Below are 27,550 nucleotides of genomic sequence, written 5' to 3'. Positions count from 1 at the left end.
ATTTGAAATGAATTATCTTACGTTTGATTGGGATAAATTCGCAGTATAATTACCAGGATTAGTTATCCCAAGATTGTCGTGTTATTATATCCATGTGGGAGGGTGAAATAACTAATCCTGAGATAACTTGTTTCCCAACCAAATAACCCCTTAAAGTTACTGGCTTTAAATAAATAATTGATACATATTGACTAAATTTTCTAGGACCAAAGCTACTAATTTCAGCACAATTTGTGACCGAAGCGCTAGCTCTACCCAAGTAAAAGCCGTGTATAATCAATGTATACCGTCTAGAAAAAATAAGCAGTAAATTCGACCAGCTATTTAAAGATCATTAAAAAATACTCCCTCCGTTCATTTTTACTCGCTCACTATTCTAAAAATAAATTTTCACTTTTGCTTGTCACTTTTAGCATATCAAGAAAATACAATTTATTTTTTTCTATTTTACCCATAGTATTAATTAATCACTTTAAATCATTTTTCAAATCTAATAAAAATATGCACCAATTAATATAAGTATATTAGTAAATTATAAACCTTATTTATTATTTCTTAAACAACAAAAAAAATTCAAAGTGGACAAATAAAAGTGAAAGGAGGGAGTAAAAAGGGCAGGAGGGGGGTTGATATGTCAAACACGAAAACATTAAGAAAAATAGACATTCTTCCAAAACCCAAAAACCCCATTGATTGAAACATTTCAAGATTCTTGAAAAAACTGAAGAGTTGCATTTTTTTTTTTTATCAAAAAAGATGAAAAAAATAGCATTGTTTTTGATGGGTTGTGGAGGAGTTGGTAGGCAACTTCTTCAACATATTGTTTCTTGTCGATCTCTTCATGCCAAACAGGTAATTAAATTGTTTTTTTTTTTCTCACTTTAAAAAAATCAGCAATTTAATTGTTTTCTATGTGTTTTATTAGATTTTTGTTGGTAATACTCATAGGGGTTGCATTTGCGAGTGTGATAGAAAATTCAAGATTCTAAGCTAGCGTTTGGCCATGAAATTTGATCAGATTTTGAAAATTTATCTTCATAATATTTTCAAATTTCAAAAATTTCACTGCCACTCACAAAACTTCAATTTTTTTTTATTTTTTTTAAGTAAAATACATGTCCAAGCACAACTTTCAAGTTTCAAAAATCACAACTTCAAAAACTCAAATTTTTCAAGTTTTGACTTCAAAATCTATGACCAAACGGGAGCTTAAAGAGTGTGTTCGGTATGAAGGAAAGTGTTTTTCAGGAAAATAAGTGAGTTTCTTACTTATTTTTGTGTGTTCGGTACATAAGCAAAAAATAAAGTCCTAAAAGCATTTGTATATAATCTAGACAACATTATGGGGGTGGGGGTGAAGATGAGGTGAGTTTGAGGGTGCGGAGGAGACAATCAATGCGGAATGCCACTTGTGGGACGTGTCCTCATTTTTAAGGAGTTTGTTTTCCTAAAGAAAATGTTTTTCAAAAATTTTGACCAACCGAACATGAGAAACTTGGAAAAATGTTTTCCTCCATACCAACACACCCTAAGGGGTCGGTTGGTTCAAAAACAAATTACGCTGGGATAAGTTATGCTGGGATTAGTTATTCTGGAGTTATTTTTTATTGACTGTTTGGTATGTTGGGCTAAAAGTATTATACATTGGATAATTTCTAAAAAGAAGAGGTTTCTTTCTTATCCCGGGATAACTTATTCCACCCTATGGCAGGTATAAGTTATCCCAGCACTATTTTTACTCCTGGGATAACTTATCCCATGATTACTAACCAAACAAGGGATAAGGAATTGCTAAATTCTTATCCCAGGACTATTTATGTTTGTCCTTCGTACCAAACGACCCCTAAGTGTTTTTCTAACTATAGAAAATCAAGCAATTTAATGGTATCAATGTGTTTTCATGGGTTTTGGTGGGTGATACTTACAGGGGGTGCATTTGCGAGTTGTGGGTGTGTGTGATAGCAAATCTTTGGTGGTTGCACCTGATGTTCTCACTACAGAATTGGATGATTCATTTCTTCTAGAAGTTTGTCGGGTCAAATCCAATGGCTCTTATTTGCAGACGCTTCAAGATTTTGGTAACATTTCACCATTTTTGCTGTGTTTTTTTTAAAGAAGTTTAAGTTATTTGGTGTGCATATTTGTAAAGTGACAAAAAGATGAGTTTTTTTGGGTAAAACATAAGAATATTATATAAGGAAACTTACGTAAGTGTACCCTTTGACGAACTGGTTTACCAACATGGCTGAAGTATACACTACCTATACACTTCGGCTGGATATGTTGTGTATAGGTATGTATATTATATGTATAGTATATGTACATTTAGTATAAAGTATACACTACCTATACACTGTGTGCATATTTTGTAATCTAGAGGCTGAATATTACTTGGCTGTAATTTTCCCTATTATATATGCATTTCTACATACACTTACTTGTATGTGTTCTAAATAACAGAAAGGGGATATTCTGTTCTAACATGTAGGTGTATGCCAAGTGTTTTCCGGTCCGGAAGTTATACAGAAAGCAATTGATATTGGTGGTGTTCTTGGCAAATCTACAGGTTCGTGGCATGTCCAAGACGTTTATTTTGGGATTGTTGGGGTTGGTCTGCTTGTTATATTATCGTCTAATCTTTACTAGTGGAGGAATAATCTCCTTAAGAAGTTTGATTAGTAATAATGCCTAGCTGTTAACTTAATGCCGTATGGGTTAATCCATTTATATCAGCTCCTACTATTAAATTTTCCACATGACTTTTAAATGCTTTGATGAGTATAGTAAAGTTGTTGAGTTTTTTTGCGGTCAGACAGAATTACTAGTCCATTTTGCTGTGCGGAAGGAAGTTTTTTTCTTTATTGGGTGGAAATGAGTTCCAAATACATTTTATTCTTGCTTATTACATTTATTGCACTTGCTGAAATTCTTTGTACGTGAAGGCATAAGATAGTGCTTGTATCAAGATGTTAGTTTTTTGGGAGTTCTTTCACAATCAGCCTTTTTGATTGAATTTCAAACTGTGGCAGGTTTAGCATTTGTTGATTGTTCAGCTAGTGCTGAGACTATTGGAGTGCTAAATCAGGTTGTAGGTTTTGGTTGTTGTGTGGTGCTAGCTAACAAAAAGCCTGTCACTGTGCCAATGGTAACCGACCCTTTTTATTCTCATTAATTTCTTTCAATTTGTAGCTTAAGTATTGTAATAGTGCATAAAGAGATGAAACCAAATAGTTATTGTGGCACAATGTAGACGTGGACACGTGGTTCATCCATTGAATGTACCACTGGCAGTTGAAGGATAAAAATGTAGCAGATAATGTCCATGGCTGTCATTTTCTTATTGTTTAGCAACCATATGCATGCTTACGTACAGAGCAGTAAATGATCTATTCCAATTGTGTTTAATCTTGAAAACTGTCAAGAGATGTTAAATGAGAAAAGAATGAAAACTGACTCAAATGCTATTAATATGTATGTATATAGAGCTTTTGAAGATATATTTAAGTAAACAGGTGTGATCTATCTAAATAATTTAAACTTCATAAAAAAAAAAAAAAAAAAGTTTTAACTTTTGAATGAGGTGACTACCTAATTATTTATGGCAGCAGAGCAGACAGAGGTCTGGGTTTAGGTTCACCATCACTATTCATTAGAAAAATAAAAAAGTTCCATGTGCTTGACGAGTTGGCCTATAGAAAAGAATCAGGCACACCTGTGAGTTAAATAAATAAAGGTGCAACCCCTCTAGCAGCTTAACTTTTTGGATGAGATGATCATACAATTCAACAGAGTTAAAGTTAAAGTCAGTTTCCCAAGAAAAGAAATACTTGATTATTTCTTACTTTGATTCATTGCATGCTTACTTATTATGTTTTCTACGGTCACCAAGATTTGCAAGACTGGGTCAAAGTTGGGGTGGGGGACATGGGATATAAGCTAACACTGCATATCTTGGGAACATTCAGAATTACCGGTCAATCACCTTTCCACGCTTGTCACCTTTCATCTTCTTAATTTGTAAGGCAATTGCACTAACTGATTACAAAAGGCTTTCCTCTCAACATGGTGACTATTTTGTTTTGTTTATTGATTGTCTTCCCCATATTTGCAGGATGATTATGACAAGTTGGTGTCACAGCCTCGTCGCCTTAGACACGAGTCAACTGTAAGTTCTCTTGTTCTATTGCGTGTAAAATTCTTTTGTGAACTGGAATGCTGGAGAAACAGAAGATTTTAGATTGATAGGTTATGCGATTATTCTAGCGTAAGGGTACTTTAGGTAGAAGATTTTTTTTTTTTTCAATGCAGTACGACCAGAAAGCTTGCTGAAACCCTGGTGGTCTTCTGATATCAACATTCTATACTAAGCTTATTGCTGTGGCGGCCAGTTCCATTTTGTAACTTCTTCTCTTGTCATATAGAATTTAAACACAAGTATATCCAGATCCCTTTATAACCAACGCGTGTGGTGGGATGGTTGTAGTCCCTCCATCCTTAACCAGGGGTCTTTGTTTCAGCCTTGAGAATGGAGAATCTCTTGATAGGGAACACTTTACTCCCTTAGCGAGCCTACCCTTGCACGAATCCGATTAGTTGGACCTGTGGTTTTCAGATGCCGGATGGTTAAATAAAAATGAAAAAAGTATATCCAGGTTCCCTGAATAAACTATGCTAAGGTAACTCTAAAAATATACTCGGGCTGGGCATAAATTACCGAAACCCGAATTACCAAACCGAATCGGGGATTTCGGCAATTCGGGATTTGGTAGTTCGGTATTCGATATGGTATTCGGGAGTAAAATTTCAGAATTGCGGGACTCTGGTTCGGGTTTGGTACGAGATATTAATACCTTACGGTATTCGGTATTTGCCGAATACCAAATTATTTATTCAATAAAGGCCCACCCCTAATTATAACCCATATATGTAGCACTACCAGGCCCATCAATAGACAATAGTCAGCCCAAAAAAGACCTTAATCCTTAGCCTCAAAGACGATTTCAACAGTACCCTCACACAGTCACCTTTCTGACTGCCTTACAACGTCTTTCAGAGTACGTCTTGCTGAGGCCAAATGTGGTTCATTGAGAAGAAGTATACATCATTATGAATATAAAGATGATTCATTAAATTTAATTTGTGTTTTAGAGTTTCTAAGTGTTACGGTGGTGCATGCCATGTTTTTCAGAGTACATCAGGCTTTAACTATTCTTTTTATATGTTGACCGAAATATTTGGAATTTGTATTTACAAGTTATCTCGTCCATATTCAATACGGTATTACCAAATACCATACCGAACCAAAGCTTGATTTACCGATTACCGAACTAATTTGGCATCTACCTTTTTTTTTTTTTTTTTTTTTTTTTTTGGAGATGGTAACAGTTAGTCTATATATCCTCTAGTTTACTACATCCAAAAGTGTAGTCCCCCTCCAAAAGTGTTACAACTTACATTGCCCTGACTATTACATTATATCATAACCAATCTAAAGCTGTATAAATATCTACTGTCTGATCTAGCATTTCCTGTTTACACCAAAAGTAGTATAATCCTAGGCAATTTAACTTCAATCTCTGCATGCTACTCTGTTTGTCTTCGAAGCATCTCTGATTTCTCTCCTTCCAAACTGTCCACCATATACTTGCTGGGACAATCTTCCATCTCTCCTCCTTCTTTGCTGCATTTCCATCTCTGTTCCAACACTTCATCACCTCTTTTATGTTACCTGGTTTCACCCATTTAATTTTCCTCATCTTGACAAAGATCTGCCGAAGCTGGTCTGTCCACTTGCAATGTAAAAAAAGATGATTGACTGTCTGCTTGTTCTCCAGATAGGTAACACCTAGAACATTGTTGGAAGCCTCTCTTATTCAAATTCTCATGAGTCAGAACTGCCTCCTTTGCTAATAGCCATGAGAAACAGTTTACCTTGTAAGGTACTTTTGTTCTCCAAATCATCCTCCCAGGCCACCCTTCCACCTGAGTATTTGTTGAGTTCAAGTCTCTGTATGCAGATTTGACAGTGAAGCACCCTTTGCTATCAAGTTTCCATACCAAAGTATCACTCTCCTCTGTTAAGTTGTTAAAGTGAGCAACTGTGTTGTAGAAGTCTGCTATCCTTGGCATTTCCCAGTCATTCAAGTATCTTCTAAATTGTAAATTCCAACCCTGACCTGTCCACATTTCAGCCACTGTAGCCTGTTGAGCTTGGCTTAAGATGTAGAGATCTGGATATAGCTGCTTCAGAGATTCTTGAGCGCACCACTTGTCATTCCAAAAGGTCACCTTCAGTCCATTCCCAATTTTAAAGTTTGATTTGATCGAAACCAATGGCCAGATCTATATACTGCATCCATATGGCATCTACTTTCAATTACCGATTACCGAACCCGAAATTTGAAAATACCAAATGCCCACCCCTAGATGGAGGGAGTAGTTATTTAAGTATTCTTCCCTCGCCCCAAATCCCCTTCCAAAATATAACAGAGAGCTGGATGAGTTCTTCACTGGCTATGATGAAAAAAATGTCATATTACATATCTAGAGTGGCTCATCCAGATCAGAAGGCATTACCTACTCTCTTAACTGTGAAAATTCCAATATCCCTGCCTCGGATTTCCTCCCACTGTTCGCTGAAAGAAGGATGTAGTTAGGCATGTATATATAAATATACATTTGAGGATAAACAAATAAGTGACCATATGTATGGTTATGGATGTCATTTGGTTTATCTGATATCTAAAGTACTAGTTTAGTAAAAATCAGCTTCACTTGTGTTTGAGATTCTTAAATGTCTCATGCACTTTGAACCTTTCTCTTCTGCTTTAAAAGCTTTAACCTGTTGAAATTGCTGTGTGTTTCTTGTTTGACTTCCCGAACAATGATATGGGATTTGAAGTGCATTGTGTTTGTCCAATTCATCCAATTTAGCTTCTGTGGTATCCAAAGGATAGTATTGTCGACTTGTCGTAGTTCAGTTTATGCTTGGCCAAGCAAAGGTGTCTGAAATTGGTATATTGTGTGGTAGGTTGGTGCTGGCCTTCCTGTCATAGCATCCTTAAATCGCATAATTTCATCAGGAGATCCCGTCTACCGTATTATTGGGAGTTTGAGTGGTAATACTTTATGACCATTTATCATTTAGTATAGCTATGCAATTAATTGTCCTTATATCTTGCTCGTTATAAAGTATAAATACCAGAAGCATTTGATGGTAAGATGCCATATATCTTGATCTAACAGGTACCCTGGGGTATGTAATGAGTGAGGTTGAGGATGGAAAGCCATTCAGCCAAGTTGTTACTGCTGCTAAAAGCCTTGGCTACACTGAACCAGGTGATAAGTTGCAACCACCCTATTAATATTGTAAAATTACCATACAAGTACTGAAGATAGAGTTATAAAAACAGAAAAGAGGTTCTTGAAAATATGATATTTATCCATTTATAAATAAATGTAGAGTCTTACATTTTTGTTTATGTGTTGTCAAAGCGAAAAGCGCAAAAAAGCAATAAAGCCCTATTGGGCTTAAAGCGCAAAGCACACTTTAAGCGTGGGCTTTAGTGAAATAAAAGCTCAATGTGAGGATTTTTTTTAAATATATGTATGTACACACTCACACATAGACACACACAAAAAATATTTAGAGAACGTAATAGACACATAAATACTAAAATATATATTGCCTATGATGAAGTATAAGTTGATCAAATCATCAATTTCATTCTTAATATGAAAAGATAAACCCATTTTACTTGTAATTACTATTATAATCATATTCATCTATATAATCTACATCAATAGGGTGACTCTCATTGGTATCACTTGAATTATAGCCTTCAATCTCTTCTTCCTATGACTCATCAGCATCAATCTCATCTTCTACGTCAAAAACGTGAAGCCCGAGAGCTTGAGGCATTTGTTGTAATAACTCTTGACTACCTCTTTTATCACCCTGTATATGTCAACACATCTTCACTCCATGACGCTCTTGCAACATCACCCCAAGTTAAGTTGTCATCACCAAACACCAATTTATCTTCTGCTTCAATATTAACACCCAACTTCCCAATCAGCCATTCATTGCTTTGATCAATGTAATCCAATAAGATTGGATCAATGACACTAAGTAAGTCGGAACAAACTTTTAAAGCACGATTGGTACTTGACATGCATTAGATCTTTCAATATTTGATGCTCCAATGGAGGTCTCCAGCATGTCCTTGATGCTGAGGAATACAACATTACCATTCTCAAAAACAAAAAAAAAATTGATGCTTCAATCCAGTTTTTTTTTTTTTTTTTTTTTTTTTTTTTTGATATGGATCAGTTGCATGGATAAATCTTAACATTAGTAATTTAGTCTAATTGATAACTATGCAAAGAAAGCGAATAAATAAGATGTACACTACTATGAGTAAATACATGCTCAAACACACTTAAATTACGCTCACACCCAGCAGAATGAATTGTTAAACCCAAACTTCTAATGGCTAATTTCTGGAGATGGGGAGCTGACTTTCCATGTAAGTTCGACCGTTCAATGGTAAAAAGTATTATGTAGACAGTCATTAATTAAAAGTTAGTGTGAGTACCAATTAGAATTTTAAACATAAAACTAATTATTAAAGCACCCAAGGGTGTGGCCTAGTGGCCAATGAAGTGGGTTGAAAATCATGAGGTCTCAGGTTATGTTACTTAAGAAGGAGGTAGAGTTGTCAAATGAAATTGTAAACAAGCATAGGGAAGAATATGTGAAGTATGGATGTTTCACTGCAGCATATGGATTGTCAGACAAAAAAACAAAGAACTCGAATAAACTTCTTAGTGTGTTCTTAGTACGGATCAGTGCTTTTGGAGTCAATGGTGGAATTTGTATAGAATTCAACTATCTTAAAAAATTAACCTTTATAATTATGGGTTTACTGACTCATTTTATTGGGTGTGGGTGTAATTAGATCGTGTTTGAGAATTTAGTATCTCTTGGTGATATACTTTTATTTATTGGTTTCTTTACATAGCTAATCAATATGCTGAAATACTAACATTCAGATAACCCATACAAAAAAGGAATAGGTTGGAGCATCAAAGATTGAATAAATAGATGTATGTTAAGTAAAACATGTATGACTTGCGGAGTATCATTGATCCAATGTCATTGAATTATATTGATCATAGTAATGGGTGATCGGTTGGAGAGGTGAATGTTAATGCTCATGCAAAAAATGAATCGGTGTTTGATGATGCTTAAACTTGGGTGATTATGCAAGAGCATCGTGGAGTAAAGACATGTTAATTTACAGAAGGCGACCAAAGAGATTATCAGGAATTGTTACAACCAATGCTTTGACCTATCGAGCTCCACATGTCATCTTAGGAGATGCAATTGTTTCTGATGGGTCAGAGGAAGAAAGAGATTGAATGATATAATTCTAGTGATACAAGTGAAGTAACTTTATTAAGGAAGGTAACATAGATAAATATGATTATATTAGTGATTAGGTGTAGAATACTTTAGCCTTTCATATTGAGTTGATGATTTGATAGGCTTCTGCTTCATCATAAGTTAACATATTTACTATTTACGTGCTATTATGCTCGCTAGCGCACACAGATTAATTGTTTTTTCTTTTCATAATGTGTTCTCTTTTATGATGAATGGTGCTTAATGGAGAAACATGTTCAGTTTGAATTCGTATAACCGTCCCAACTTGTTTTAAACTGAGGCGTAGTTGTTGTATTCATATTGTGCGTTTTCCACTGAAGCTCACGCTTGAAGTGCGCTTTAAGCCCCAAGTGGGCTTTATCGCTTTTTTGGCGATTTTTGCTTTTGTCAATAGTTATTAGGTAGGGTTTTGATCACCAAAATTGGACGAAACATAGATGAGTTACTTAAAAAGAAGTTATCAACTCTCCAAAATGGTAAGAACCTCGTCACAGACATCCTATGAGCTGGAACGAGAGCTACACTACTCCACCGACTGATTTAAGTACTCGTGAATGCACGTGTAATTCTCATCAAGACAATAACACTATGTGAGAAATAAGATAAACTAGAAAGATTAAGCTAATGCATGAGACAAATGTCTTACACCCTGAATTCTTTATGTTCACCTTTTAGGATATTTGTCTTCTTACATTTATGCGTGGCCATATACAGATACAACTTTTACATTACACTTAAGTTTGTCCATTAGTTCTTCATCCTGCTGTTTCGAGATGCAAGACATGCATTAGGTGGAGAGGTAAAATCGCCTTTGAAAATGGTATTTGTTGTTCTGATACATTACTGTCCAAGGATGGTTAAATTGATCTTCTTCCCTTTCTACTTCACGTTTAGGTTTACTGCTAATTTTGAATGGATATATTTTATGCTGAGGAAATACTACTAAACATTGTGTCAAAACTGGCAGTAAGACGGTTCTAGTCTTAATATTGCGCCTCTATCAATTTGAAATCCTTTAGAGGACTTGTCTGTTTATTAGAGTCCATCTCATCCATTTGAATGAATAATTTACCAAGTCCCTCCTTCTCCCAAGGTGATGAAAATCCAAATATTTACTTTCAATTTCTGGGAAGAAGTTACACCGTCTGATGGAGACAGGTAGGATGTAAGTACATGAGATGTAATGTTTGTAGCAAGTAAACTTTTACAAGATTTTGGTGCTTTATCTAAGAAAGAGATACATTACTTTTTTAATCCATTGTGAAGACATAATTCTGTTTGGACCCATTCCATAACTTCTAAGGAAATCCTGGTTCCTTTTCTTACAAAGAAATAACATGAATGTTTTCAATGCATTGTCAAGTGGCAATCTACTTTCGAGCAGCAATTAACAGGAACCATACATCCATCCCAATAGCATTAGTGGAAAAAAGAATTTAAAAGCTGAGACTAGACTTCATCTCAATTCTCATTAGGATACTTAAAGTATGAAGTTATTCTTATGTATTTATACTTCTCCGCAGATCCTCGGGATGATCTTGGTGGCATGGATGTAGCAAGAAAGGTTAGCAAAAATCTTTCTTCTGATTAAACTTACAGTGTCCGAGGATTTCAATCCATTTATATTACCAAATTATTTTTGATGAGAAAAGCATTATCTTTCTTGTTTATCTGAACTTACCTGCAGTTTTACAGTCTGCATAATTAAGACATAATGTTTCATCTGCTATATGCTCACTGTAGAAAGTGTTTTTTGGGAGTATCTTTCTTCTGTGATATTCTTATGCTGAATCATCCATTTATGAGTATAGGAATTTAGCAGAATGGACCCATGACAATATCATAGATTGTGTATCTTGCACTATCACTTGAAATTTGATCTTTAAAAAAATCAGAGATGTTTTGAAGACAAAAAGAATGACCTACAGAAGTTCAAAATGAATTGCTTAGCTCTTTAGTATATTTGGTGTAAACAGGAAATGTTAGTGCAAACAGAAGATATTTTGATGTTTTAGTCTATCTGTAAGAAGAAAAAATATAGGGGAACAAGCTGTAAGCTGTAACACTTTTGAAGGGGAACTACATATTTTGATGTAGTATACCTGTGGATATATAGAGTAACTGTTACCATTCTCAAAAAAAAAAAAGGGTATGTGTGAAATAGCCTAAAAACCTGTACAAACCCCTCCGCCATGTGTAACCAGATTTGGAGAGTCCGAGCAACATAGGTTAATACTTGGTTTCTCGGTACCTTTCATGAAACATTCCTAGTTCTAATTGGTTCTGGAAATTTTGAGAAGTTGAACATCCCTCATAACAAAATTTTGTTTTGATGTCTTCATTACAGGCTCTAATTCTTGCTCGACTCCTTGGACGGCATTTAAACCTAGATGATATGAAGGTCAGGATACGGGTCGCTATGTCTCTTTGTTTTGTTACTAATTTAATTAGCTTCCGAAACCTGATGCATTTGCAAATGCCTTTTCAGATCGAAAGCTTGTATCCTGAAGAAATGGGACCAGATGTGATGCCTCTGGAAGACTTTCTACGGAATGGCCTTCCCTTACTTGATAAGAATATTGAAGATAGGATCAATCAAGCTTCTGCAAATGGGAATGTTCTGCGTTATGCTTGCTTCATTGATGATTCGAGGTAATTCTTTCATTTTATTTCTAGTTTGCTTATCGAATAATTACAACTGGATCTTTTATCTTAATCATGTTCTGCGTGTTACTGCACCTCGACTAGCGTAAAGAAAAGCTTGCTCACTGATGGAGTGTTCTGGCAAGTTCTCTACATGACTTTTTAACAGCATGGCTGGATTTCTCTGCCACTAACTTTTAAAGTAGGTAAGGAATCAAGGTACTGATGAGCCATGAAGATTATATTCTCAAAGTTAGAAGTGCAAATCTGCAAGGACATAGATGAGGGAACATTGAAATATCTTTAAATGATAGTATATTTTCATTAATTAGCTTCTTTTTTTTCCCATGTATTTGGGATGGGAAAGATGGCTATGCAGAATTATCATATTTTTCTCGAGACCTATGTTGACAAAATTGTTATAAGCTTGAAAATTGGTAAGCAAAAACTATTTGGCTCATTCTACCCTAATGCCTTTGCCTGGATTTGTTTGATTAATTCACTGACCTGTTCATATGGTAATGATGGCTTTGTTTGGATGCAAAATGGCTATGTTGTCCATACTATTAGAAATTTAGAATGTATCTTTGGTTTCCTTTTAAGGGGTTTGGTCTCACCTTTTAACGTTTGAGGTTTCATTTCTTGCATTGTTTAGAACAACATCGTGGAGTGTCTATTAACTTGTTGATTGAAGAAAAAAATAGATGTGCCTGTTTATTGGTTGTAAAATTTCTATTTTCAAAAACGAGTCCTACTTTGAACTATTATGATTTGTTCTAGCAAAATCAACTGCTATAAACAGCTCGACCTGAAAACAAATAGCACAGAAGAAAGGATCTGCTGCATGTAAACATTGAATTATTGAAAACACTTCCGTGTACATGGCATTAACATCTCTCATTTTTAGATGTGAAGTTGGCACCCAAGAAGTTCCAAAAGATTCTGCATTAGGAAGATTAAGGGGAAGTGATAATGTGGTAAGCATTCTGCACTTTCACCTCCTGTTTCTTTGGTCCCTCTCTTCTTCTTGCTTCATTCGGACTTTTTTTAAATTGCTGGGGGTGTTCGACCATATCATATGCACTGTTCAATAGATTATCAAGGTAAAACATTTTTAATTGTTCAAAGCTCGTTTGTGATGTCAGTTAGTGTAGTGATGTAAACATGATGCTGCTGATATTTTTTTTTCCCTTTTTAATGCCTTTGTGCATTTAATCGATCGCCCAATATCAACAACAACAACAACAACATACCCAGTTGAATCCCAGAGTGTGGGGTCTGGGGAGGGTAAGTGTACGCAGACCTTACCCCCGCCTTGGAAGGTAGGGAGGCTGTTTCCGAAAGACCCTCGGCTCAAAAGAAAATAAGGGAAAAAAGTCAGATACAGACAAGCAAATCAAAGCAATGCGAAAATGAGAAATAACAAGACCAACGAAATCATGATAAAACAGCATGGAAAGACAAGACCCAACACATAAAAGCAGGAATCAAAGGTTAATAAAAGTAGAGTAAAACTACGCCTACTAGTGCGACAAAAAAGCGAGACTACCTACTAGCCTTCTATCCTAATCTGAGCCCTCCACAACCTTCTATCTAAGGTCATGTCCTCGGTAATCTGAAACTGCCCCATGTCCTCCCTAAATACCTCTCCCCAATATTTCTTTGGTCTTCCTCTACCTCTCCTAAAACCGTCCATAGCCAACCTCTCACACTTCCGCACCGGGGCATCTATGTTTCTCCTCTTCACATGCCCAAGTCATCTCAGCCTCGCTTCCCGCATCTTGTCATCCACCGATGTCACTCCCACTTTGTCCCGGATGTCCTCATTCCTGATCCTATCTCTCCTAGTGTGCCCACACATCCACCGCAACATTCTCATTTTCGCGACTTTCATCTTCTGCACGTGAGAGTTCTTGACTGGCCAACACTCTGCCCCGTACAACAGAGTCGGTCTAACCACCACTTTGTAGAACTTGTCCTTAAGTTTTGGTGGCACTTTCTTGTCACATAGCACTCCGGAAGTGAGCCTTCATTTCAACCATCCTGCACCAATACGATGTGTGACATCATCGTCAATATCCCCATTTTCTTGTAAAATAGACCCAAGATAGTTGAAACCTCCTTTCTTTGGAATGACCTGGGTACCAAGCTTTACTTCCACGTCAGCCTCCTGAGGTACGTCACTGCAGTGTTTTGGACGGCGTGCGGCGACAAAAGGCGACAAGGGCCTGCCTCGCCTTAAGGCGCGGCGAGGCGCTCGCCTTTTTGAAGTGCGGCGCCAATAAATACCAAAAAATTAAAATATTTAATTGCATATGTAAATAATCAAAATCTCACTAGCAATAACATATTAGCAAATATTTCAATTCAACAATTATTGAACAGAAAAAATAGGAGCAAAACAACCACTGCCTCATTGGTCCAAACAGAGAAAAAAAAAACAGAGCAAAAAACAGAGGGTAAAAAAACAGAGGAGAAAAAACAGAAAAAGAACAAGAGAATAGAAGAAGGAAAAAAAAAAAAGCAGAGGTGGCCGGAAATAGGGCAGTTGTCGCCGGAAAAAAAGAAGAAGAACAGAAGAAGCAGAAGTCGAAAATACAGGAGGAAGAAAGAAGAAGAACTGAAGAAAAAGAAGATGGAGAAAGAGACATACCTGAAACCTTGAAGGAGAAGAGAGGAGGAGGCAAAAAAAAAACCCTAGCTGCTATTTTTATTGAAGTCCTCCACTTCTTTTAGTTGCTTTTTTTTTTTTAAAAAGGCATCTCGCCTCGCCATAACTGGGCGCCTCGCCTTGGCGCCATTAGCGCCTTTCTCGCCTTTTGAAGGGCTGCTTGCCACAGCCATAAAAGGCACTGCAGCCTCGCCTCGCCACGCCTCTCGCCAAAGGCGAGATGGCGCTCGCCTTTAACAACACTGCGTCACTGAACCTGCATTCCAAGTATTTTGTCTTGGTCCTACTCAACCTGAATCCTTTAGACTCTAACGTCTGTCTCCAATCCTCTGGCTTAGAGCTAACTCCGCTACGAGTCTCGTCGATCAAGACTATGTCATCTACGAACAACACACACCATGGCACCTCACCTTGAATTTGTCGCGTCAATCCATCCATCACCAAGGCAAATAAAAATGCTCCGAGTGGAAAGTGCTCCGAGTCTCCTCCTATCGATCTCCCAATATCGTAACTATATAATACCATCATGCTATGATTTTGAAGAATACTTTTTTTTTTTTATCTCTTGGAAGATGCAGACATCACTTATTTTTCATCTCTTAGAATATGAAGACATCTTTTGTGCATGTCTTATACACACTAAGGGCTCGTTTGGTACAAGGAATAAGGATAAATAATTCCTGGGATTATATTTGAGATGAGTTTATCCCACGTTTGGTTGGATAAAATCGCGGTATAATTAATCCCGGGATTGTAGTGTTATTTTATCCCCGTGGGAGAGTGGAATAACTAATGCCCGGATAAGTTATCCTGGGATAACTTATTTCCAACCAAACGACCCCTGAGTCTTGAAGCCTATTCATAGTTAGCATTGGTGTCACAAAATGCTGGGTCTTTTCCCAGGCGAAAGCCTTAATTTGTCTTTACGAATCATCTGGTGTTGCCCTGCAAAACTTTGTACATTTTACGCCTTAATCTTAAAATGTGCCCCTTGGACTGACTGCTTTTGTCGAAGAATGCCCATGAAGATTGAGTTATCTCTATTCATTTGTCTACAGGTGGAGATATACAGCCGTTGTTACGAGAAACAACCTTTGGTTATCCAAGGTGCTGGAGCAGGAAATGACACCACAGCAGCTGGTGTCCTAGCTGATATCCTTGACATTCAAGATTTATTCCCTTAACTGAGTATCGTACACTGAGATTTAACATCTGGTCCTCAAAGATCGAAAGATCGACTCTTCTTGTCCATCTGCTTCTTCCAGATTGGAGATTGAAATGAGGCTTCAGCTAGCACATGCATATTTTGAAAAATTTCTTGACAAACGAGAGTACCTTGTTAGTTTACAGTTAATGATAATGCGAATTCTCTCGCCTCTCTTGTCACTAGTGCATAACGATTCAAAAAGAAGTATGGAACTACTGCATATAGAGGACATTAAAAGAGTGAATGGCATAGCTGCAAAATGTTGGCCTTGGTGCTGGACAAGTTTTCAGGATTTCACTTCAGCTTATAATTTTATTTTGTAATGCCCATTTTGATACATGGCCATGATGTTATCACTATTTTAGAGATCCATGTCTTAGTTATTATGATTTTCGATGTATATAATCTCGGAGTTTACCTGATAATCATTATCCTAAAACAGAAAAGTTAATGAAGATAACTAGTTGTTCAAATGTTTTACTCCAGGAATCTTTTGCATCGAAATTTTAGTTTTGCATTCATAAAGCTAGAGACAAGGAACAACAATAACATCATAATTATGCCAAGAAAAATAAGCGAGTTAGAGGGGTGTTTGGTACGACAGAAAATGTTTTTCTGGTGTTTGGTTACCAGAGAATAACTTTCCCCACTTACTGGTGAAAGTTAGTTTTCTTTTATTAAAAAAAAAAAAAAGTTATCAACTTTAAACTTTATACTACTTGTTCTAAGTAACACTTATACATTATTACTATTAATCTTTAGAACTCAAGACTTTCATATATTACTTAAATATATATGTTTTGTCAGAAAATGTGTTTCACTCACCAACCAAACAATGTAAAATATTTGCGTGATACCAAAAACACTCTGCAATCGTTTTTAGTTGAATATGTGTATCAGTTGTTTGAAGGGTTTTTATCCGAGGAGAACCAAATAGTAATCTTGATTCAGGATATCAAGCATAAAAAAGTAACTACTTAAAAGATACTCTCTCCGGATCAAAAAGAGTCCACTTAGCCATTTGCACACCCCTTAAGAAAATACCAACTCCTAGACAAAAATAGGTAATTTGACTAAACTACCCTTTATTAAATACGCATTGCGATTTGATCATATAACACTTAATACGGGCAAATATGGCAAAAATAAGGTTAATTCTTTCTTGATTTGCTAAGTGGACTCTTTTTTGTATCCAAGAAAAAAAGGCTAAGTGGACTCTTTTTTTGATCCGGAGGGAGTAAGAGCCTGTTTGGATGGACTTAAAAAAAGCAGCTTATAAGCCAGCCAAAAAAAATAAGTTGGACTACACCAACTTATTTTTTTTAGCTTATAAGCTGTTTTCAGCTTATAAGCTGCTTTAGATAAGTTAAGCCAAACAAATCCAATTAATTTTTTGGGCTTATTTTAAGCACAAAATGGCTTTAAGCTGGCCATCCAAACACTCAAAAAAGCTGAAAATAGCTTATAGGCAACTTATAAGTCAATCCAAACGGGCTCTAACAAATTAAACCAAAACGCTAAGGATGTTTCATTCTAAAACAAGTGTCCGGTGATACAAACAAATGAAAGGACCAATTTTATTTGTTGTCTCCCTCATTTCAACTACTAATACAACCACCAGACACCAACCCAGCTCAAAAATCCAACCAAATACCAAGAGATGCTATAATAAATAGTGTCTTTCACTTATCACCACCGGATTAAAAACTTGGCAACGGACCCCAACTTGTTTGGAACTGAGGCATAGTTGTTGTTATATCTAAAACTCGGCTACTACTGTACGATCAAAGTAGCAACCAGAAGGTCCTCCATCGGGCAAAAGAGCCAGCTTGACGGGTCCTTCAGCTCCTTCTTCAACAGGCATTGTTCCTGTATGCCAGTTTATATCCGTGTTGACATATCCAGGATGCACACAATTGATGCGCATTTTCGGGTACCTTCTTGCAAGAACTCTGGTATAAGCATTAAGTGATACTTTTGATATGCTATATGCTGGTAGCATCATCTGCCAACCGTTCACTTCGAGAGAGTCTTGTTTCAGATCATGCAAAAATTTCTGTAGAATCTTGTCGAGTTTATCTTCTGTCAGGTTTTCAATATCTCCAAGCTCCTTTCTCCTCTCCTCGTTTGGAACTCGCTGCATGAGAGACAAAAAACTCAGATAACAAATATGAAATGTTAACATGTTATGTTCTCATCTTGTTGTGTTGTAATAGTTGGATTATAATTTTGCTTTGATTACCTATAAAGATAAACAAAATGAACCTTCTTTTTTTTTTTTAAAGATTTTATTAAGAAAGTATCAAGTTAGTACAGAAAAAAAGTACAGCACCTAGCAGCAAACTCTTTAATACATATTACATATTATCCCCTAGCAAGTGCAAAAAGTCCAAATACTTCTCCATCCTATCTATAGTACTGCTATTACACCAAAAGTACAGATTTTTAATGCATTTGTTTTGTGCTCTAGAAATCTGTAACTCCTTCCCATCAAAGCATGCCTTGTTTCTTTCCAGCCATAAGGTCCACATTATGCAATTGGGAATAGTTCTCCATATTGGTTTTAAGCTCTTTTTAACCTCCTGAGATTGCCACACTTCCAAAAGGCTACTAATTTTCTCTGGTAACACCAAAGATATGCCCATTATGCTAAAGAAAAGCTCCCAACATTGCCGTGAAAATCTGCAATGCAAGAAAAGATGTTCAACTGTTTCCTCCTCTGAATTGCAGAAATAGCATCTACTACACAAGGAAAACCCTCTCCTTTGTAACTTGCACTGTGTTTGGCAAGCGTCCCTAGCTGCTAACCAACCAAAAAAAGCTGCTTTCGTAGGTGCTTTGGTTTTCCAAATCATCTTCCATGGCCAATAAGGAATTCCTTGACTAAACTGTTGCAACAACATTTTGTAGCAGTTATTGACTGAGAATGCCTTATCCTTGCTGTTGACCCAAACTAGTCTGTCTGCTCTGTCTTGTTCTATTGAGCATGAGTTCAATTGTTGAAGTAGTTGGCAAAAACTGTCTATTTCCCAATCATTTAGATTTCTTCTAAAAGTAACATTCCATCCAGTTGCTGAATTAAACTCTACAATATAACCCTCTTCATTCAAAGCACAGTTGAACAAGTCGGGAAACTTGCTCTTGAAACTCATTTCCACACCATGTGTCCATCCAAAATTTAATCCTCCTACCATTTCCCACTTCCAATCTAGTGAACTGTAGAAATTCATCCCACCAGCTACTAATCACCTTCCAGATTCCCCCACAGCTTTTCAATTGTGAAGGATTTCGTTTCCACCCTACCTTTGCACCATATATAGCATCCAAAACTTGCTGCCAAATCTCATCACTTTCCGTACTGTATCACCAGAGCCATTTAAAAAGTAAACTCTTATTATGCATTTTCAGATTCCTTACCCCCAGTCGACCATCCTTCTCTTTAATAACAATTTGCCACTTGATCAGATGAGTCTCTTCTTTTTTTTTTCTTTTTTTTTTTTTTTTTTTTTTGGGTTTCAATCCCACAGAAAGTTTCTCCTTATAGAGTCTAATTTTCTTTCAACTGTTGTAGGCATACTGAATAAAGACATAGTGTATGTAGGAATCCCATCCAACACACTGTTAATAAGAATCAACCTACCCCCAAAAGATAGGTATTGTTTTTTCCATGGAGTGAGCTTATTCATGCACCTATCAATGACCCCTTGCCAAATGCTATTGTCCTTTCTTTTTGCCCCTAAAGGCAGCCCCAAATAGACAGTAGGAAACTTCTCTACTTTACAGCCCAGAATGTCTGTCAGCTCTTCTATATCTCATCAACATTTATGCTAAAGATGCTACTTTTAGCCAGGTTAACTGTTAGCCCAATGACAGCCTCAAAACAAAGTTGAACCCCTCTCAAATGTAGAATTTGATCTCTATCAGCTTCACAAAACAAGAGAGAATCATCAGCATACAGTATATGATTAAGTATCATACCCTCCTGGTCATTTCTGCCGATTTTGAGCCCCTAATCCAACCTAGAGATTCTGCCTTCCTCAACATGTTGCTGAGAATTTCCATTACCAAAACAAAAAGATAAGGTGAAAGAGGATCTCCCAGTCTGATTCCTCTTTGCGAGCTGAAAAATCCTTGAGGGTTACCATTGATTAAAATGGAAAACTTCACTGTTGAGATGCAAAATCTTATCCAATCTGTCCATTTCTCACCAAAATTCATCAACTTCAACAAATACAGTAAGCAGTGCCAATTAACATGAGCATATGCCTTCTCTAAATCAAGCTTGCAAGCCACCCCTTTTTTTTCTCCTAAACAAATTATCTAGACTCTCATTTGCTACCAGGGCAGCATCGGCTATTTGTCTTCCTTTAATGAAAGCATTTTGATTAGGAGAGACCAACTTGCTAATGACTGCCTTAAGTCTCTCTGTGAGCAATTTAGAAACGATTCTGTAAACACTCCCCAAGAGACCGATCGGTCTGAAATCTTTAACCTCCACTACTCCTTTCTTTTTGGGAATCAAAGCAATAAAAGCGGCATTCATACTTTTGACCAAAGAGCCCTTTTTATAAAAAAAATATCCACAGCCCTCCAAACATCCATTTTTACTATACTCCAGCATTTTTGGAAAAAACATAAGTAAAAACCATCAGGGCCAGGAGCTTTATCTCCTTTAAAAGATTTAATCACCACTTCCAGTTCTTCCATTGTGAAAGGCCCTTCCACCCATTCCTTTTCTTCCTCCGACAATTTCTTTATTCCTTCATCCTCCCAGATTGGTCTCCAATGTTCAGGCTCACTAAACAAATTCCTATAGAAATCCAAGATATGAACCTTCTAATATCTGTTGGATTTAGTTTTCGTACTGAAAATGACTCAAGAATTATAAAGTTCTTGTCCTTTGGAAGTTAATTGAAATAATTAAAATACAATCCCTTGAAAGATAACAAGCTATCATTAGGACAAAATCTAGATTTTCCTCATTATATCTTTAACAGAAATCAAATTTGTAAAGGAAATTGTTACTGTTACCTTCTCCAAAAAAAAAGGGTAATTGTTGTTACTGCTCCAATTGCAACTTATTTTTCTTTCTTCTTTTTAATTTAACGATGGTGGGCAGGCAACCTGCTACCTTATATCATCACATTTACTGGGTAACTCTGCTCCCCATTAATTAGGCAAATGGAAAGACTTCACTTTATATCGACTCTGCTTGGATTTGAACCTTGGTTTCCAAATTGTCGCGCAAACTCTTCAATCACAAGGTCACTCCCTTAGGCTTAGTATATCTACAATTTAGCACATTAATTTCAACTACAGTCCCTTTATTTATGCTTAGCACATTAACCTTCAATTTCCATACATGCAGAGAAAATTTAACGAGGTCAAAGAATTGGAAAATAAATGATTAACTCACCGCCTTTCCAATTCCTCCTATCCTTTTTGAAGTTACTTCTTTTTGAAAGAAATAATCCAAACAAATTTAATTTCTGCCCGTGGAAATTTAAAAAACCACTGTTCATTGAAAGAGGTACAACAATGCGATTATATGGTCTAAAGAAAGATCGAAGGTGCTTAAGAGAGTGGTTAGCAAAGATGTGTAGGGCAAATGGGGTTTTGTTTAATTAGTTTAAACTGTAACAAGGATAAACTAGATGACTAAAACAAATTGAACGTTGGATTCTGATATTATATTAGCCAAAAAAAACTAGTGCGAAAGCTAAAGACTAAAAGCACAGAAGAACAGGAATTGTGTAAGTGCTGATAAGTTATTTATACACACGGGCTTGTAATAAATGGATACTAAACTTTGCTCTGGCAATTCTATAAGGAAATTCATAAATGCATTCACATGGATATTTATAGAAATGATAAGAATGATGGTGATACTTACCTGTAATTCACTTCTAAGGGAGGAGACATTAACAATTCTTGCTGAAGATGAGTTTCGAAGCAGTGGAAGAAGAGCTTCAGTAACATTCTTAACACCATAGTAATTAGTGTCCAAGCATAATTTGGCACTTTCGTAGGTTGTTTTCATCGCAACTTGAATGGCATTAACAGCTTTCCCTGCTAACTGTTTGCAACAACAAGCATATAGTAAATCCGATTTACAGCATTATAATAATTACTCCATAAAAAATAATGGTAAGTGCATGACACCAATTGAGTAAAGCCCGCCGTAGCAACAAAACCAGGAAAGTATACAAAAAAGACCGTTCTTTTCTATTCTTTTTTTTTTTTTTGATACAATCTATTTATTTATTTTCTATTACATTAGATATATTAGACTATTATATTAGATTAGAAGTAGTTAGTTATCCCGACGTAGTGAGTCCTTCCGTGATGAACTGTTGGCACATGTACGGATTTTTTCAAATGTATAAAATAAAAATTCCAAGGGCTTTGGCTACTCTAACCTTCGCGACCACGAATCATTTCTTTTCTTAAGGTATTTCAATGCGAAATACTCCATTGAACTTAAAATCTTTTCTGGAGATATCCATTTTCCTGGCGAGACAGATAATACCTAATCCGCTCCTTTTTTCTTCCTAAAAGAAAAAGGAAAGTAGAAGTCTATGCACACTAACCGAATCTTTGGGGAAGGATGGTGGTGCAAATTGGCCTTTTCCCCTTCACCCCATGATCTTAGTGCTCCGATTGCGCCTTCGATCCCACCCTTCTTCCGAAAAAAGGGAAGGGGGATTACTCCAGTGCGGCACGAAGCCGCTGAGGCCGAGTCGGCTACTCTTGAATAAGGCAAGGCTTTTCCCTATTCCCTATCAAAAGCACTTTCCGTAGAAAAATGAATTCGTCTCAAATCAAAAGAAGAATTAACCCAGCGTGTGGGATCCCAACTTCCGTAATAGAACAATTAATTCCATTTTGGACGGCTCCCTGCGTTGATATTCGAGGAAGTAACTCTCGACACGAGGGATATACAAGAAAGACCTGCTCTAGACAATTTATATGGCACCACTTGACTAGGCACGGAATTTAACAGAGAAATGAAGACTTTTGAAATATGTATTCCAAAACAAATTTTAGATAAATGTGTGGCTATAAATCATCTCATAAAGTTAAATTGTTTCCAAATATAGAAAGGTGTTCTTTTTGGGACAGACTAAAAAGGAAAGTGTGCCACATAAATTGGGACAGAGAGAGTAAGAAATTGTATTTTAAGGACCAAATTTTCAATTAGATATGAGATTGAATCGCACATCGCTCAATTACCATGTGCAATCCATAATAAACCAAGACCTAAGCACTGAGCAATTATCTTACCCAGTCTTCAGGATCTATGTTTAAGGCCCTTAGGACATCTTCATCAACTACAACTCCAGAAGCTCCAGCATTATTTACCTGCAGAAATTTTAATCAGCAACTCTCTATTATGTGCTTCAAGATATAGCGAATAAAGAGCACTACACCTGAAGTCATTGAACCTTATGCTACCATATAAAGTTTATCTCACACTACGTGCTTAGACGGAAATATATCTCCAATAACACTAAGCAGCTCTCACGAGAAATTGGTCAGTTCGTTCATAATCTTACCAGAATATCAAGCCTCCCATATTGTGTTTGTATGAACTTTGCCAAGGACTCAACGCTCTGAGCATCTAGAACATCAAGCTGATGAAAAACAACATTCGGAAAACCTTGTTCATTCAGCAAGGATGTTGCTTCCATTCCCCTCTTTTCGTTTCTGGCTGTTAAGACAACCGTCACACCTGAATTTGCAAGCTGTTTGACGGTCTCGAAGCCAATTCCCTTGTTTGCCCCTGTAACCACTGCATACCTACAAGCATCTCCCATCACTTCAGTCCAAAGTTTCTAACTTTTTCTCCTTTAGAATCCTGTGGGGTGAAGAAAAAAGAAAACTATTTCAACCAAACTGAGATGATGGGAAGAAAGAGGTACCTTTCAGGTGCCTTCTCTACATTAACTGCCATCGCGAGAACCCTTTGAAGTTGGACGATCGCCTGAGCAAGTGCCTTCTGACTTTATCAACACAACGAATAATCATGTTCTATCGGCGTTATCAAAGACTAAATTTTCATGTTATGATCTACATTTTGTTGTAAGAGCACTTTATCTTAAGTGCTATTATGATATATGTCCATGCATATTTCGATTTTTGTCTTTAGTTTTACTTGTAAAGTTAGCACAGGGATAAGCTCCTTGATCAGGCAAATTATCGCCCGGACTGGTAAGATTTAGGCATTTTCAAGTACGCAACCTACTACCATTTTACCACATAATACATCTTAAAGTTTTAGAAAGTTCTATCAGAAACCGCTTCAAAATCTTAGCGATCATTTTGTCAGCTGAAGAGTTTTACCCCTCTCTATCACAGGGCCCCAAGGCATAGGCTAGCAGTCCAAAAGTTAAATAACAACCTTGGGGACCATCAACTGAAAACTAACAGAGACAAACGATGAATTCTTCTCAGCTACCTAAGCCTTAATTGACAGAGTTACCCGTACTTGTAGGAGGCAACTGCTGACCCGGACACCACCGTCATTAGACATACAAAAAAGAATCTCTCTCGCCATACTGAGAGAATGCTAATTCCTAGGCAACACTAAAGAAAAGGAAAACAACTATAAACAAAACATGCTTTTATTTGGATCAAAAGTAAGTCCTTTTTGGACAACTCCATTCATCCTGATGTATTGTTACATTTTTCTCATTGTAATAATTAAACAGAACCATATGGTAATCAGGGGCGGAGCTGCAATATTAGGTACGCGTTTGAACGAACCTAGTAGCTTTTGCTTAGACTCTATATTTATATTAGGATATGTATAAATATTTAAGTGCGAGTTCATCACAATATCAGCAAAGAAGCCAAGTTTTAGGAATAAACCTCATGTCTTTTCACTTCTAATTTTTACCAAGTACCTTAGAAGAAAAAATGGTGAAAATTTCCATTAATACCAATAGGAAATCCAACTTGTTGACCAGCAACAGTAAACTAAACTTTCTATACTAAAACATCAAACGCCATTTCAAGAAAAGCTCATTTTTCTCAAGATTCAAACATAAAAAGTTGACTCACCTGCAAAGAGAAAAACAGAATGAATTTGTTGCAGAATTAACCACTGAGTTCTTGAATGACAATCTACAAGCGGGGTTGGTGTGTAATGGGAGTATAGTACTACTACTATTGCTAGTAGTACAAGTAAAATTAGTACAAATACCAAATGCAAATGAAGCCATTTCAAGAATCTTTTGTTGCTAAAATGTTGTGGGCCTTCACATCTGTCTTTTTCAAGATTCATTCTTTGGATTTCATTGTAAGGAAAACAAACTCAGAGTACAATAGCTAGTGTTGTACTATAAACTAAAATCAAGAAAGTAACAAAATGGTCCTTTATGTTTGGGGTAAGGTTCCAAATAATATCCTTTGAACAGTTGTGACCTTTAAATTTGTTAAGAGTGAGCATTTCTGTTCGAGGAAATTAGTTAAAAGGGTCTTTACAAAAATAAATAGAGGTATATGACTCTCTTATATATGGGGATTCTGACATAACACAGAGACGGTTTTTTATATTTGTAGAGGGTCATTTAATTAATTCACCCGTTGTCAAATATTTAACAAATTTTGTTTGTTTGATCTAATAAGAACTGTCAAATAAAAAATATTAAACCATGAACATCAAGAAAGTCTCATCAAATCCTAGAAATTGCTACACAAAAATTATACTAGGACTAGACACTAAAAACTAGACCAAACATAATAGAAATTACATATAACATTTTGTAGCGCACTATGAAAATAGACCAAAAGTAGCAAAAACTATAAAAATTATACCTTAGAATGTGAGTTCCCGTTAAATCTAACAAACAAATTTGTTAAATATTGACGGGGACTAAAAGTGAACTTTTGCAAACTTGACTGACCAAAACTATTCAAAGCATACTTTTAAAAGACTACTTTGAACTTACCCTTAAACGTAAGGGACCATTTTTCTCATTTTCTAAACTAGAATCAGTTAAAAGTCATAATTTTCAATTAATCAACACTTTTAATATAATACTCCCTCCGTCCCATAATAAGTGTCACCTTAGCAAAAAAACACGCATATTAAGAAACCAATAATTAAATGTGAAATTTACTAAATTACCCCTATATAATAAAATAAACTATTTTTCCTCTTGATTAGAGCATGCACAAGTAGTAAACCTTTTGACATTGGGAATCCAACAATACCAAGTTACTATGTGGCTTTTTTCAATCATCATTTAGATGTTACTTTAACTTGTAGTTTTTGTCTAAGGGTAGAGATGGAAAAATTAGCCAATTTATGTTTTTATTTCCTAAGGTGGCACTTATTATGGGCTAATTTTTTTTTTTACTAAGGTAACACTTATTATGGAACGGAGGGAGTATAAAATAATACAATTCCTCAAAAACCCTTTCTCAATGAGTTGAAGAATTCGTCAAATTCTTTGAATTGAATATTCCATGCTTGCTCTGAACAAGGATTTATCACATGAAAATATAAATTTCTATTACAATGATTTCATTTGTGATACTTTCTATAGCTCTAAGAAGGCACCAGCAAAGTGGTTGAATATATAAATTCTTGTCTGTACGGTAAAAATTGTGAATAATTGAATAATATATGCAAGTTTTTTTAATCACGTAAGATTTGTGAATAATTTTAACAAGCTAGGTAGAACGAAGAATGTATAAAAATTATATCCGCCCAACATAACTCGTGAACAAGATAAGATTTATCTGTCCGACAAGACTTGTAACTGTGCGAACAATTTAACAATTAGGTTAAACGAAGACTGTATCACGCTCGATATAATTTGTAAACAAGGCACGATTTGTCAATCCAGCAAGATTTACCAATAATTTAACATGATAGATAGGGATGAAGGTTGTACCAAAATTATATCACATCGACCGTAACTTTTTAGAGGTAACATTTCATTCTTCCAATGTGTATTACCAATGTTATTTTTGCAAATTTTCTAAAACATGGGCAAATTTTAATCAACGACCTTTAAATGCTGAGATCTATTTATGTAAATCTCTCACATTTTACACCACATTGGAACGGACAATTTGCAGGATTGCCCTTCGTTGGGGGTGGTCTTTAATTTTTGGCCCTCAAATCAGTGGTCTTTAATTTTTGGCCTTCACTAAAGCCTCTTGGTTCCAGATTCGAATCCCCGCTCAGTCAAAAAATAAAATAAAAAATTCGCAAGGCATAAGTTGGATTTCAAACTCTGCCTTAAGGGAAAAAAATATTTTGCCGGAATTTTGCAAACCCCTGCCTTAAGGCCTAATTTTGGGTAAAAGTTTGCCTTAAGGCAAACTTATGCCTTGCGAAAATCAACTTCTGCCCTGCGAATCCCAACTTATGTCTTGAGATTTTATTTTATTTTTTTAATTGAGCCTGGGTTCGAACCGAGGACCTCTGGGTGTTAAGCGAACGACAAATATTAAAGACCACCAATTTGAGGGACAAAAATTAAAGACCACCCCGAAAGAAAGACAATCCGCGCAAAAAAAATGCATTGGAACTCGACATGAGCCCAGTAACTTTCAGCAGACTTGG

At 36.2% G+C, this 27,550-nt stretch overlaps 3 protein-coding genes across 7 annotated transcripts in view; 2 read left to right on the top strand and 1 right to left on the bottom strand.

The window, feature by feature from the left end:
- Window positions 1–633: 633 nt before the first annotated feature.
- LOC132600732 (uncharacterized) lies at window positions 634–16,374 on the top strand. 2 transcript variants are annotated; one of them, XR_009567294.1, is made up of 13 exons: window positions 634–852; window positions 1,928–2,078; window positions 2,489–2,566; window positions 3,030–3,145; window positions 4,112–4,165; window positions 7,031–7,118; window positions 7,246–7,338; window positions 10,972–11,012; window positions 11,796–11,849; window positions 11,937–12,100; window positions 12,197–12,297; window positions 12,999–13,068; window positions 15,821–15,889. XR_009567294.1 is itself a non-coding variant. In XM_060314074.1 (12 exons), the coding sequence occupies exons 1-12, from the start codon at window positions 757–759 to the stop codon at window positions 15,944–15,946; spliced, it is 1,131 nt and encodes a 376-aa protein (XP_060170057.1). In that variant the 5' UTR covers window positions 637–756; the 3' UTR covers window positions 15,947–16,374. The 2 variants fall into 2 exon arrangements, 1 of the variants encoding a protein (XP_060170057.1); XM_060314074.1 differs by lacking the exon at window positions 12,197–12,297 and having other exon boundaries at window positions 637–852; window positions 15,821–16,374.
- The window catches only part of LOC132600734 (homoserine dehydrogenase-like), an 81,400-nt gene continuing 66,157 nt past the window's right edge, over window positions 12,308–27,550 (top strand). The window contains exon 1 of the mRNA XM_060314081.1: window positions 12,308–12,579. Coding sequence (XP_060170064.1) covers window positions 12,450–12,579 — 130 coding nt within the window. The 5' untranslated portion in view covers window positions 12,308–12,449. The remainder of the gene's footprint in view (window positions 12,580–27,550) is intronic.
- LOC132600731 (short-chain dehydrogenase/reductase 2b-like) lies at window positions 17,474–25,328 on the bottom strand. Of its 4 annotated transcripts, none has more exons than XM_060314069.1 (6): window positions 25,033–25,326; window positions 23,892–23,972; window positions 23,526–23,769; window positions 23,254–23,331; window positions 21,863–22,045; window positions 17,474–18,106 (listed from the first exon to the last, which is right to left on the bottom strand). In XM_060314069.1, exons 1-6 carry the CDS (start codon window positions 25,191–25,193, stop codon window positions 17,729–17,731), a joined length of 1,125 nt encoding a protein of 374 aa, XP_060170052.1. In that variant the 5' UTR covers window positions 25,194–25,326; the 3' UTR covers window positions 17,474–17,728. The 4 variants fall into 4 exon arrangements, with proteins under 4 accessions (XP_060170052.1, XP_060170055.1, XP_060170054.1 ...); XM_060314072.1 differs by having other exon boundaries at window positions 23,892–23,968; window positions 25,033–25,172; XM_060314071.1 differs by lacking the exon at window positions 23,892–23,972 and having other exon boundaries at window positions 25,033–25,328.

The sequence above is a fragment of the Lycium barbarum genome, chromosome 6 (genome assembly GCF_019175385.1).
Source record: "Lycium barbarum isolate Lr01 chromosome 6, ASM1917538v2, whole genome shotgun sequence".
Lineage (NCBI taxonomy): Eukaryota > Viridiplantae > Streptophyta > Magnoliopsida > Solanales > Solanaceae > Lycium > Lycium barbarum.
Note: the sequence above shows the minus strand (reverse complement) of the source record. Positions and strands in the feature narration are given on the sequence as shown.